Raw genomic sequence first — 12,476 nt, 5'->3', positions numbered from 1 at the left:
TGGAAATTAGCAAATTTTGGGAAAATTTGCTGTGATGCCAAATGATGTTTTTGAGAGATGGTTCTCCTCCTACGTGATATAGCAGAAAAGCACATACCTGACACAGGCTAGTGGATTTTTGTTAGTGATGACAGGGCAATGGATTTTTCCAGAGAGTGATGATCCCCTTTCAGTTCAAAATTGGGGATAAAATCAATGAATTTACTTTTCTTATTGGCTAGCCACTGAAGGAGTGGGGAAGGAACAGAAAAATTCTTTGGAATTTTCTGCTTGGAGAAGGCACATTTTTTTCCCTTGTCTAATTCTATTCTACAAGTATAATAATTGTATTTTTTTTAAATTATGGTTCTGTGAGATGTAATTTACTTTGACATAAAATCGTAAATTTAAGAGAGTGTGATATTTTGCAATGTTAGTGTCATGAGACAATTTATGAAGTGGTATCTCAAATATATGCGTTCTCTCTCTGCATGGGATTTTATTCTATTTTAGAAGGCAGTAGGTGTGCATAGACCCAGAACAGTGAAGTTGGTGATGTGTAGGTAGTGAAGTGGTTTACTTATTGATGCAGTTTTATTAGTGTGGTGAACTTTTAGGAGCAAAGGCTGTGTATGTGAACTTCCTAAACATCGTGGCAAGTAATACTACCTGAGAGACACATAGCGTTCCATGAGAGTTATTAACTATTTCTATTGCATTTTTATTATAGGAAGTGTTCTCAAAGGGAATAATACTGCTCTCTGCCATAGTAACAGTAAGAGTTCACGGGGAGAATAAATTTGAAGTTGTCACATCCCATAGGACTTTTGTTTTCCGTGTGGATAAAGAAGGTAAGTAGAACATGTATAATTCTAACAATTGCCAAAAAACCATGTAATCACTGCTGATAAATTATGTTTGTGAAATATAACTTGTTATATTGCCAGAAATATTTCTGGAATCCAGCTGTTTCGGGCTCATAAAGTGAAACGAGATAACTGTAAGCTCTGTAAGAAAAACTGAAATTGTTGGAGAATGGCTTTTAAAAATATCAAAATGAGAATACTATTTTCCAATTCTTCTGTCTGCTCCCCCATCCTTCCCAAAGGTGAATTTTTCTGGACTTTCCTCAGGTCTCACTACTAGCTCTTACAGCCTGTGTGCTCTCGGCCATCTGCTCCTGGTCACCACTTGATATAAAATTGACAAAGATCAACAATGAAGTTGATGGCTTGAATGTGGTGCTGTGATCAAAGGAAATCTGGGTTTTTCTGTGTCTTTATTTAGTGCCTTATACATGGCTGAAAATACTGTATTAATAGAGAATACAAATATAAATTGTAGTAGGGAAGTTAGTATGCCTTCTAATTTAATGCTTTATCAACCTACAGCTGTAATATGTGGAATCGTATCAGTGCATATATGACTTATTTATGGAAACAATAAAATAAAATGGATTACCTAGAAAAAAAAGATATGCAATATGTATTTACAGCAGTACGTGCCAGACCCATTAGAGCTAAGGGTCTCTCAGCATTTCCATTATCAAATCCCATTTTTATGGGTTATAGCTTGGTTGTAAACATTTGCTGCAGGCTGTAACAAGAGTGCAGCATCAGTGAACAAATCCTTCTTATCAGGTTTGGCTCAAATAATTTCAGGCATTTTTATGCTCTTAGCTGAGTTTAAAAGTATGTCTATTTTTATTATTTTTGCTTTTCTTTTCCAAATTTATTTTTTTACTTTTTTATAAATTGGAACATAACCATCTTAGTGCAATACATTTTGTAGGGCTGTAATTTCCTTTATGGACTGTTTGCCTTTGAATACTATAAAAACATTAACGACTTATACTGACTTATAAAATATATTCAGAGCAACCACTTGTTATACATGAAGTTGCATTTTCCTTTCGTATATAACCATCTTTGGACATAGTGGCCTGTCTATAAAGCTGTTCACTTAAGGTTAGAAATGTCTGTTGTACAAGTAATTTGGTCCTTACTGTATCCAGAGCTGGATGATATATTCATAGTAAATTATGTAAATAACCCTGCTTGCTTTCTGTAATGTGTACAAACTGTCACTTGATGCTATTCCTTTTGTGAATTTGTGGTTGGAAATTGTTCTGTGAGTATACAAAGGGTACTTAACTTCTTTTCAAAGATTTTGAAATGGAGACTTCTATACATATTTCAGCCTGGGGACTTATTTATTAACGTTCCTTTCTTTCTGATGGGGTATTAAAATAAAAAATGCTGTCATTGTCTTCATTGATCTGTGTCCCTTGATACCAATGTTTGTCTGCAGTCAGTGGATTATAGTGCTTGTTTTGTTTGCTTTCAGTGCTCCAATTTATTATTTTTTGGTATATCAAAAATACACTATTTTTTGATTGATTTAAATATCTAGAGGGAAAAACTCTATATATAATGCTTTGGAAAGTTTAGGGGCATTTGGGGGCAAAAAATTTAGTTAGTTGATAGCAATGAATTAGAGCATAATCTGCTCATCTGCAGCTAGATTTTGTTTAATTGGAGTGAAATACCATTAAAAAAAAAAACTTTTAGAGTAATTTGATGCCCTCAACTATACTGAGATATTCCAGTGATCTTTTCAAAGTACTTTAGAAGAGCGTGTATTAAAACAAAACCTCTAAGAGGAGCACTTGGAATCACCTTCCCTGTGCTAGTCCGTCGGGCTGCTATCTTTCTCTTCTTCAAATTATTTTGTGACGCTTAAATCGTGTATTTGTTTCTTCTTGTTGCACACATGACACTTATGAAGTAAGCATGTTGCTGTTTTAACAGTGCTCTTTGCAATGTTGACGGATTGTGTCAACTTTATATGTACTGAGGATAGAACTTTCCTTCCCTCCCTGCCCCTTCCAATATATTTTATGACCTGAGTCTTTCAGAGCAAAGAGTTGAAATATTCATGAAGTTCCAATCGCACAGGGCAAGTCTAATTCATTCAGAGTATTCAGCATTAAAGTATATTGATCTTAGTCTGGTGAAAGATCTGAACATAGTGAATGAGACTGAGTGGAACTTTATTACTTCATCTACTTGTGTTCATGTATTTGTAAGATGTTAAATTAATAATGCATGCAAAGATATTCAAACATGCATTTTCTTAATTACTCAGTACCCTTGGTAATAGCAAGCTTAACCACTACACCTTAATGCAATAGATTGTAAACGTTTATGCTTAAAAGCATCGCCAAAGATAGAATAGCATTGGGCAAGGCTTGCCTCTTTAATGACAAATGATATTTAGGCTCCCTGGTTTTTGCTTACATAACTTCTGAGGTTCTTTCCCATTGATCTGGCTTCCAGAAGGTGAACATGCCACCTGTCTACCACCTCAGTCTTTAAGCGGTCTGAAATTCAGCATCTTAGAACTATTAGTCTTGATTTTAAGAATCTTGATCATCAGTTTTTATAATTTTTCAATTTGTGTTTTGATTGTTGGGAGCTAATTGAGTGGCTATCCCTGCTAACATCTCCACTGATATGGACTCTCATGTTATTTTTATTTCAACCTTCTCTTCAAGGTGGATGTTCTCTCTAATGTGGTATAGCTGTACCATCAACCAGCATAGCATAGTAGGAAGAAGAGGAAAACAAATGTGGTAGAGAAGAATGGAGCTTCTGCTTAACCATGTGTCTCTGTCAATTTTTTTTTTCTTGTTTAGAAGAAAGGAATGACTGGGTTAATACGATGCTCAATGCCTTGAAATCACAGTCTGATAATAACTCTCAGTCTCGAACTTCTGTCGCCCCTGAGAAAAGCGGGTATCTTGAGCTGAAAGGATACAAAGCCAAAATCTTTATTCTACTTCAGGGGAATACTGTGTGGATCTGCAAAAATGAACAGGTAAATTTTTCATATGCTTTTTGTGAATGAATGCTTATAAAGATGATTTAACTAGCGAGTTGGAAATTGATGGCTCTTTGTGAATAGGTACATTTCAATATAAATGCATATCTCTCTTTATGTAGTACTTTATTGCTGCAATTCTCAGAAGGCTTCAAAAAGCAGGAGAAGTATCATTATGTCTATTGTACAATGGAAAAAACGAATATATAGTGAGGTGAAGTGAAAAGCCCTGAGTGTCACAACAGGTTAGTGGCAGGGCTGAGATTAATTCACTCTTAAAATGTGTGCCATAAGCACTCTACTAATTCAGAAGGCCTGTTTTGTGCATTGGTTTCGCTGTCCTATAGTGTAGTGCTCTGGAAAGAGTGCTGTACAGAAGTAGATTGTGGTATTTAAGTGATACTTCAGCTAAATGTTCAAAACTGATGTTCTTTGTGTTTTTAAGAACCTCGATTGACCCCTTTCTGTTGTGCTCTGTAATACATTAAACAAATCCAGTATTAAAAAACATCAACTAGGTCTATTATTTCAGCTCCCAAAATCTAGGGCTTTTTGTTTTGTTTTGGGCATGAATATATTATGATGTAAAGTAGTTAGCTGTGGAACTCTTTAGGATGCTGTGGATAGGGAATAAGTGGGGATAATTGGGTTCAATGACTGACTGTGTGAACTAGTGGAAGAAAAAAATCTATTGTGAGACATTAAATGGAAGGTATTATTTCTGTGTGAGGAAATCGATGACCTGCGAGTAGCTGGAACCTGGGAGGACATTTGGGGGAGGTGGTGTTACATGTTTGCCGTGTTGTCATGTTCTCTCAAATTTGTGTATACAGACAAACTCCAGTTTCAAATATGAATGGTCTCTCAGTAAGATTTGTCACTTTGGAGTTGATCTTGCTTCCTCTCCTGTTGTCCTCTTAAGTGTGAAATTATTTAGATGGGCTTGGGGGACCATATAATGTTCAATATTAGATCTTATTATTCTTTCTCAGGGAATGGCAGGAAATTTGAGATGGAGAAAGACCTTTTTTTTTCTTTCTGCTTACTGTGCTCCAAGGGACTTTTACTTGTCAGGTACATTCTTTGAGGTCAGTTAACAACCAACTGATCAAAAACTTGATGCATTTTATGGATTTAAGCCTGTGTTTTGTGGGATGAACACCATGGAGAGGAACTGGTCTTCATAGTTGAGCACAGTACTCTAGCTATACTGAAATCCTCAGTCTTGATTATTGTAATGAATAGGTAGCTTGCCAGTTAGTTTGTTTGTTTCAGTAAAGTCTGCAGCTAAAGGTCTTTGAGGAGGAACAAAACCAAAATGCAAACGCCACCTCCCCACCCTGAAACCCTGTACTTCACTGAGGTTCTCTTACATCATTCCAGTAGAAAGAATGAAGTCTACCAAGTTGCTTTACAGTCTCTGGCTGTGGAAGCACTGTGCTGCAGTGCTCAATGTTACTGTTCCGTCATGGTGTTTCCAGGTATTTCATCAGTGGGAATCCCTGGAATGCATTCTCATCAATGAGAGTCCTCTCTCTGTGGATGTTCATTGTAATGAGGTTTTGGGATCAATACTGTATCCACCCTATGCCCCTGAATACTTTTGAGTGCGCCCTTGTGGATGTTCTGAGCTGCTTCATTAAGGGAGAAATGTGGTACTTCAATGAGATATACAGACTTGTGGAGGGATTTCTCTTCCAAAGTGATAGGTCATTTGAAACTAGCTGTGTCTCTCTTGAGAGTCTCAGTACCAGGCATCCAATTTTTGCTTTCTTCCTACTTTCTTACTCTGACTGTGTATAACTGTTGGGAGCATCTTTCTTGCTTCAAGTAGTCCCTTGATCTTTCTCTGTTGATATGGGGCATTCCCAGTTCTGCCCACTGCGCTGAGTCAGATTTTCTGGCACTGTTATGTTAGAAAACTGTTCCAGAGCCATTCACTGTTGAAGGGTTCTTGGTTGCTCTGTTACACATTTTCAGGGTGCAGATTATGACTACCTAAGCTAATCTAAGACTGTCATCCTGTCCCCCTCCCCTCCCCCCCCCCAATCAGTATCCTTTCTCACAGATTTTTTTTTTTAAATTACTATTTTCTATGTGCACGTGTGTGTTGGATCTATTGCTTGTGCGGCTGTTTGGTAAGTTGTATCAGCTCTGCCCTTTCAAACATCACTGATTTCAGATTTGCTTTAGCTGATCATAAAAGCACACCCTTATACAGCCTTTCTACTAGATGTTTATTCCCTTCTACTATATGGATGCTCTGCAGAGATCACTGACTGCAGTGCAGCAGAAGGCAAACCAAAATCAAGCCCTGAAACAGAATGAAGGTTAGACATGCTGCCAGCCTGTTAGCTCCTTCTGTGTGTATGAAAATTGCAAACAATGGTGCAAAACCAGCTTCTTCCCAAAGCTTATTTACTTAAAGCCAAAAATATCAAATATTCCTGAGAGATTTTTTTTTTGTTTGAACAAATGTCTCTTTCTTTATGCAATTTCTGGCTATTTGGGAATCAGAAGAAATAGATTATATCTTTAAGCTTTCATAGTCTGTAATTCTTCTCTCTTGTGTTTTATTTTCAAGTTGAAAACCAAATTATTTTTACTGCAGCACTGAAGAAAAACCCAGTAATAGAGCATTAATCCATTAGAGGGCTCTGTTGTTCTAAATATCTTTCCCTATCTCAAGTTTGTGCTTTAGCCAGTAATTACCAGGCAAATATGTCCAGGGATGTCCTCGAATCCTGTTCATATTGGAATTCACATCCATACTAGAACGACTCCCAGAGAGACTTAGAGGGGTTTATTATAACTGCAGTGCTAAAAGACACCTATTTAGACTTCTTACAATGTTGAAATGAGATCGGATCAAGCTGATTTATTGATTTCAATTAAACTTGATAGAGGAGAGTCCACTGTTACTTTAAAAGATTTTTCTTCATTGTTAAAAGTGGAGAAGATTGTAAACCAAATGCCAAATCCTAACATAACCACCGTGAACTTTGTGAAGTTCAGACTGGGATCAGAACATCATGTCTCAGGCCCATTTCTAGTTAAAAAGTGATTGGTTTAGCTTGAGCTTCTGGCAGTGATATAGTGCTAGTATGAAACCATCAATTTCTTTGACTCTGTAGTGTGAATTTCTTAAACTTCCTCTCTGGAGCAAAAGTGAAAAATAGATCGTACAGAATCAATTTGTTCAACCTGCAACTTGCTGAAATTGCCATTTCTATTTCAAAATCATTCGTGCTTAAGTAAAAACATGTCATCTGATCCTTCAAGACAGCTCAAACATTGGCTTGAAATGTCAGTCTGCTGTGGTGGTGCCAGCGATAACCTCCTCTCTGTGACCATCAGAAGGGCTCTGACAGATGCTTGCCTGGTCTGCTAGAATATACCCCCTTCGTTAGGGTGTGTTTAAGATTCACCGGTATTTAAAGTCAGGGAGGGCTGAGGTCTCATAGTGTTTGCACTAGAATTTGGCTTTGATAAAAAGAATTCAAGATCCTCTTTGTTACTGCCTTGAGTGGTTCTGAAATAGATGTATTTACCTGGGATATTTGAGGAAACTTTGCCAAATATAAAGACTGGGAAATGGTAGCTATGGCTGTGTGCCATAATTATTTGTGACTTTTTTTCCTTCATGCATGACTCCAAGTTATAGCTTGAATAGTGATGAGTATTTTCTCTGTTATGTACAAGAAATAATATCCATTTCTTATTGAAAACCTCTTGTTTCATTTTGGCTCGATGCTCTTACTGATTTCAGAGGGGTTTTTGTTTTGTCAAAGATTGAAATGATTTGCTCTGTGGCAGATGGAAACGTTTATTGATGTTGAGTGAACCACTAAGAGAGTGCCTAGTAATTTTCATTTCCTCTCTAATGCTAATGGTGCATTTAAAGCAAAACTGGACAACATCAAAAGATGTGTTACAGGAAATTATATTAAACAAGTAGAATATGGCAAAGGATATGATAATGTAGAGAACCGGTAAGAAGATAGGTGGAAGGACAAGTCAAAGATGATGCTTGAGCTTGACATTCTGAAAGAGAGGAAGTTATGTGAGAATCAGCGGAGGGAAGCGGAAGGGATGCGTTCATGTATCTCTGTGTGCGTAAGAACAGAGATACGCTCTTATCTCTGTTAAGAGACACAGGCTTAAAGGGGAGTGCTTTGAGCAACCTCATCTAGTGAAAGATGTCCCTGTCCACGCAGGGGGGTTGGACTAGATGATCTTTAAAGGTCCCTTCCAACCCAAACCATTCGATGTCTCTGTATTTCAGAATCAATGTGGTTGAGGCTCAGGAGCAGTCTTAAAAGTTTGTGACTTTTTAGTAATTTATAATGATCAATGGGAATTGATCATTACAATGAAATGGGAAAAGCAATGGCAAAGCAATGGGAATTTATAATGATCCTCTGCAAGGGATTGTTCATTAGGAAATGTTCTGTTTTGCCCTGGAGAAAATACAATCCTGATTAACATTCATGAACATGATGGATGAGGAAGAGAAACCCTTAAAAAAAATTGAGTAAAGGATCTATTAAGTACAGTAGAAAGTGTCTAACAATGGAAGGTGAACAGAGAAGAGTAGTTAAATGAAGTCCTGAAGATGAGTAGTAATGATTGTTTGTCATGCTAAAGCAGCATGAGAAAGTCTTTTTAATGTATTTAGAGTCTTTGTTGTATCATCATGATAATACTGGTAAATACGAAATGAGTCCAAGGTGATGGCAACAGCAATATGAAAGAAGAGTTGGGGAGAGGAGTTGAATGTAAATTGAGTAGAAAGAAAAATAGTTGCTTAAAGATTTTGAGATCTAATGAGGAACCCTGAGCAAAGCAACTGACAGTTTTGGAAAGGAAGCTAGGGAAAGAGGTGGGGGATTAAAGGCAAGGAAAGAAAGCGGGAGAAGGAATGGGAAGACCTTTCAGATGGTTGATAGGTGGTAAGTGAGAGGAGAGAGAAGTGCCTGACATGCACTGGGGTGGGGCAGTGGAAGGTGGAATACTTGAGAATGAGGAAACAAGAAACAGTGTTGTCTGTGTCCCTAGGTTCCCCCTGTTCTCTATCCCCGCCCCCACCGCCTGCTCCAAGAACACATCTCCTGTTGGAGATTTTGTTGTGTTAAGCTGTTATTTGTAATGATAACAGCTGAGCTTTCTGGATGACTGGTACTTATACAGCCAACTACCTTGATCATGTAAAAATTAGCAGTGAAGAAAAGTAGGATTTGTTTGACTATTATGAAGAAAAAAGATTTTACAGAGTGGCACAGCACATGCGTAAACAATTGACGAAGGTTTTAGATCTACTTCTCATAAGGTTTTAACACTATTAATGCAGTTTCGGGGAAATCCGTTTTCCTCTAAGAGTTTTGGAATTACCTGAGAGCATTATCCATCACTATTCCTGTTACTTGCATTTAAGAATTTCTAGCTTGCTTCAAATCCCATGGTAAAATAATCTATTGGATCAAAAGCCCTAAATATAGGAAGCAGGGCATCACTATGTGTACTTTCATTTATAATGGTAGACCAGGTCTGCATTTATTTATTTATTTTAAATCACATGAACAAGTTATTTCTGCATTCAGTGAACCTGAATGATTGTATAATCAGTGTACGTGTGTATATATATGTATATGTACCCTTAGATAATGGAGTGCTTTCTTTTTTTGTGTGTGGAACAAGAAGGATTGAGATGGCAATGAAACTGAAGAAAAAGTATTTTTTAAGGGTAGTTAGATCTCTCTTCTTTCAATAGCTCAATATACTATGGAATTAAATGCATCTAGAATGTTATTTTGCTCCTAGTTGATTCCTGTTTAATAGTAAACATATCAGTCGGTTCTTGTAGGAGACATGCTGAAGAACTACTTTGTAGCTTTGGTTTGCTTTTTCTCCTTTAAATTGAGGGCAATGTAAAACACGTTTTTCCTATCCATCTGTTACTTCTATGCATTTGCCATGTTTGGGACAGAAGTAGCTTTGAAGTAGCTCTAAACATACCAGTGGCAACACTGATTACTTTTTTTTTCCCTCAGCCTGCATCCTTTATTTCAGGTATTAAACTAATTAGTATAGCTGAAATATATTAATATTTATGTAAAGTTACAAAGCTGTTACAACAGTGGAGAGCAGAGTATTTCTGAGGCAGTGTAGACAACATATCCTCACTGAAGTGTTCATTCCACAAACCTAAGATAGGTACAAACATATGTTATGATAGTGTATGTGAATTCCATGTCCTAATTAGTTAAAAATAGCATGATACGCCATTGCAAATTTTTAATTATTTAGCATATATCTTCTGTTACAGACTTGCCATTTTTGAAATCTGTTAGAACTCAATTAAATAAAATTCAGTTTCTGAATTTAATCTTGAGTTAATTGGTGTGGCAGAGCTCAGACAAGTAATGTCACAAAAGGATACTTTTGGTACATTGCCTATATGATAATGGACAAAGTTGTATGGATATCATTCTGTGAAAACTAAACTTTAACAGAGAGGTGAGACTATTCTTTTTTCCAGTCTGAATTGGAAAAGCAATATTCTTGAAGACCTTGGGATTTTCTCAATCTATGATGAGTATGATCAGATGAGCACTGGCAGTCACATTATGATAATTAAAATGTTCTCCTTGGTTGCAATACTAAATAGAGTGGATTAGCATGCACCAGCAGGAGACCAAAGAGTGTGCCTGCAATTCATTAATGTGCCTTGTAACTGACACTGTAATGTCTAGAACCCCAAGCACTTAAAATCAGATGATTGATCATAATGCATTTAGCTTGCAGCAGCTGAACAAGCAGGGAAAGCACAGTGTTCATGAAGAAAACTGTTTTGGCATTCATGGATTTCTGTTGTTACTTGATGATGATTGTCAGGATTGGGTGGTCTCACTTCAATCCCTATTGGAGTTCATCAGAATAAGGACCATTGGAATTTTAAGATGCCCACAATTTGTAGTCATCCCCCACCTTTTTTTTTCCTCCATACTATTTCACCCCCCACCTTTTTTTGTTACAAACAATTAATCAAATAGTGGACACGTGCCCCAGAACTGTTATTGTCTGCACAATGTGCACTGAAAATGAGAGCAGTATCTTTGCTGGCAGTGGAGAGAGAGCAGGTTGGCGTTGTTATTGGACTACTAAATTAATTAGGCCATTTGAGTTTTCATCAGTTATGAAAAATGGATGATTTAAAACAAGCATTATAAAGATGATCCTTAAAATACTAAGAACTTTAATATCATTGTAGCTTAAGTGACATTTTAATCTTTTGGACCTTAAATAAGTTGTTTTTCCATTTGTGCTGGTTTCTTCAAGTTGTTTGGAGCAGTATGGCATGGTTCAGATAATAACAAAGCATTATTTTCTTTACTCCACTATCTTATATCTATAAATTTTATTCTAAATAATTGCAAGAGGAAGGGAATTCATGATTTACAGCATAGTAAGAATGTGGGGAATACCCCAGTGTGCTTTCTCAGCAATAATTTCTGTCCCTGGTTAATAAATTGCTAGGCCAACAAATTCGAACTTAATCAACTCAAACTGAATTATTGCCTCATGAAACACTTCAATGCCATTGTTATTAGATGAAATTCTCCCTCTTAAATATTTTGCATGTGAAATAATATCTTGTTATAGATGGCATGTTTTAAAACTCATTCATTAAAAATAAGTATCTTACAGATATTTCCAGAAAACTTCACTCAAAAGTTATTTGCATCTCAGCATGTGGGTCAGACATCTCCCCGCCCCCATGCCCTGAGATCTACCAGAATGATTGATTGATATCTAACACTTTTAAAGAAACGTTTGAAAAATGTTACATGCACTGAATTGTGGCAAAAATGAAGCTTTGTCACCTTCACTTAAGGTGGAAGGTTGCCAAATCAATTGGCAGTGGGGCAGCTGGAGGACCATGTGAACAGGCCTGGGCAGTGGTTGAGAAGGAAAATATTCAGCTTAATAACAGGGAAGATGGAAAGCAATGATTCAGGAAATAAAAAGTGGGAATAATCTTGTTTCTTTTTTAAGTGATGCCTAGTGACATTAGTATGTTTTGAGGATTTCAAACAACTTTTCTTTGGTTGGGTTTTTTTTTTTTTTCTTTTGGGGACCTTTATGTTGTACTTTAGGATGAGAGGAAACAGACTCAAGTTGTGCCAGTGGAGATTTAGATCGGATATTAGGAAAAAATTCTTGACCAAAAGGGTTGTCAAGCCTTGGAATAGGCTGCCCAGGGAAATGGTGGAGTCACCATCCCTGGAGGTATTTAAAAGACGTGTAGATGTGGGCCTTAGGAACATGGTTTAGTGGTGGACTTGGCAGTGTTAGGTTAATGGTTGGACTTGATGATCTTAAAGGTCTTTTCCAACCTAAATGATTCTATGATTCTACTTCTGCAGTATTTCCAATAAAAGTTACTTCAAAAAAACGTTGAGCCAAAGAATGCAATGGCTGATGAGTGTATTTTACTCATGAAGATAAATACTTTAGTTACTGACTTTGCCAATCATTTTGGGGATTCTTATATCTAATATTTAATTGAATATTACAGCTTCTGTCCATTTCTTTGAGGTGAGTTAGGCTATTAA

At 36.8% G+C, this 12,476-nt stretch overlaps 1 protein-coding gene across 1 annotated transcript in view; it reads left to right on the top strand.

Moving 5' to 3' along the window:
* The window catches only part of ARAP2 (ArfGAP with RhoGAP domain, ankyrin repeat and PH domain 2), a 126,663-nt gene that overhangs the window by 23,437 nt on the left and 90,750 nt on the right, over nt 1-12,476 (top strand). Inside the window, exons 7-8 of the mRNA XM_075148897.1 lie at nt 710-830; nt 3,677-3,858. Of these exons, the coding sequence (XP_075004998.1) occupies nt 710-830; nt 3,677-3,858 (303 nt within the window). The remainder of the gene's footprint in view (nt 1-709; nt 831-3,676; nt 3,859-12,476) is intronic.

This window comes from Calonectris borealis, chromosome 4, assembly GCF_964195595.1.
Source record: "Calonectris borealis chromosome 4, bCalBor7.hap1.2, whole genome shotgun sequence".
NCBI classification, from domain to species: Eukaryota; Metazoa; Chordata; class Aves; order Procellariiformes; family Procellariidae; genus Calonectris; species Calonectris borealis.
The sequence above is the reverse complement of the archived record's forward strand: the minus strand, read 5'-3'. Positions and strand labels throughout refer to the sequence as shown.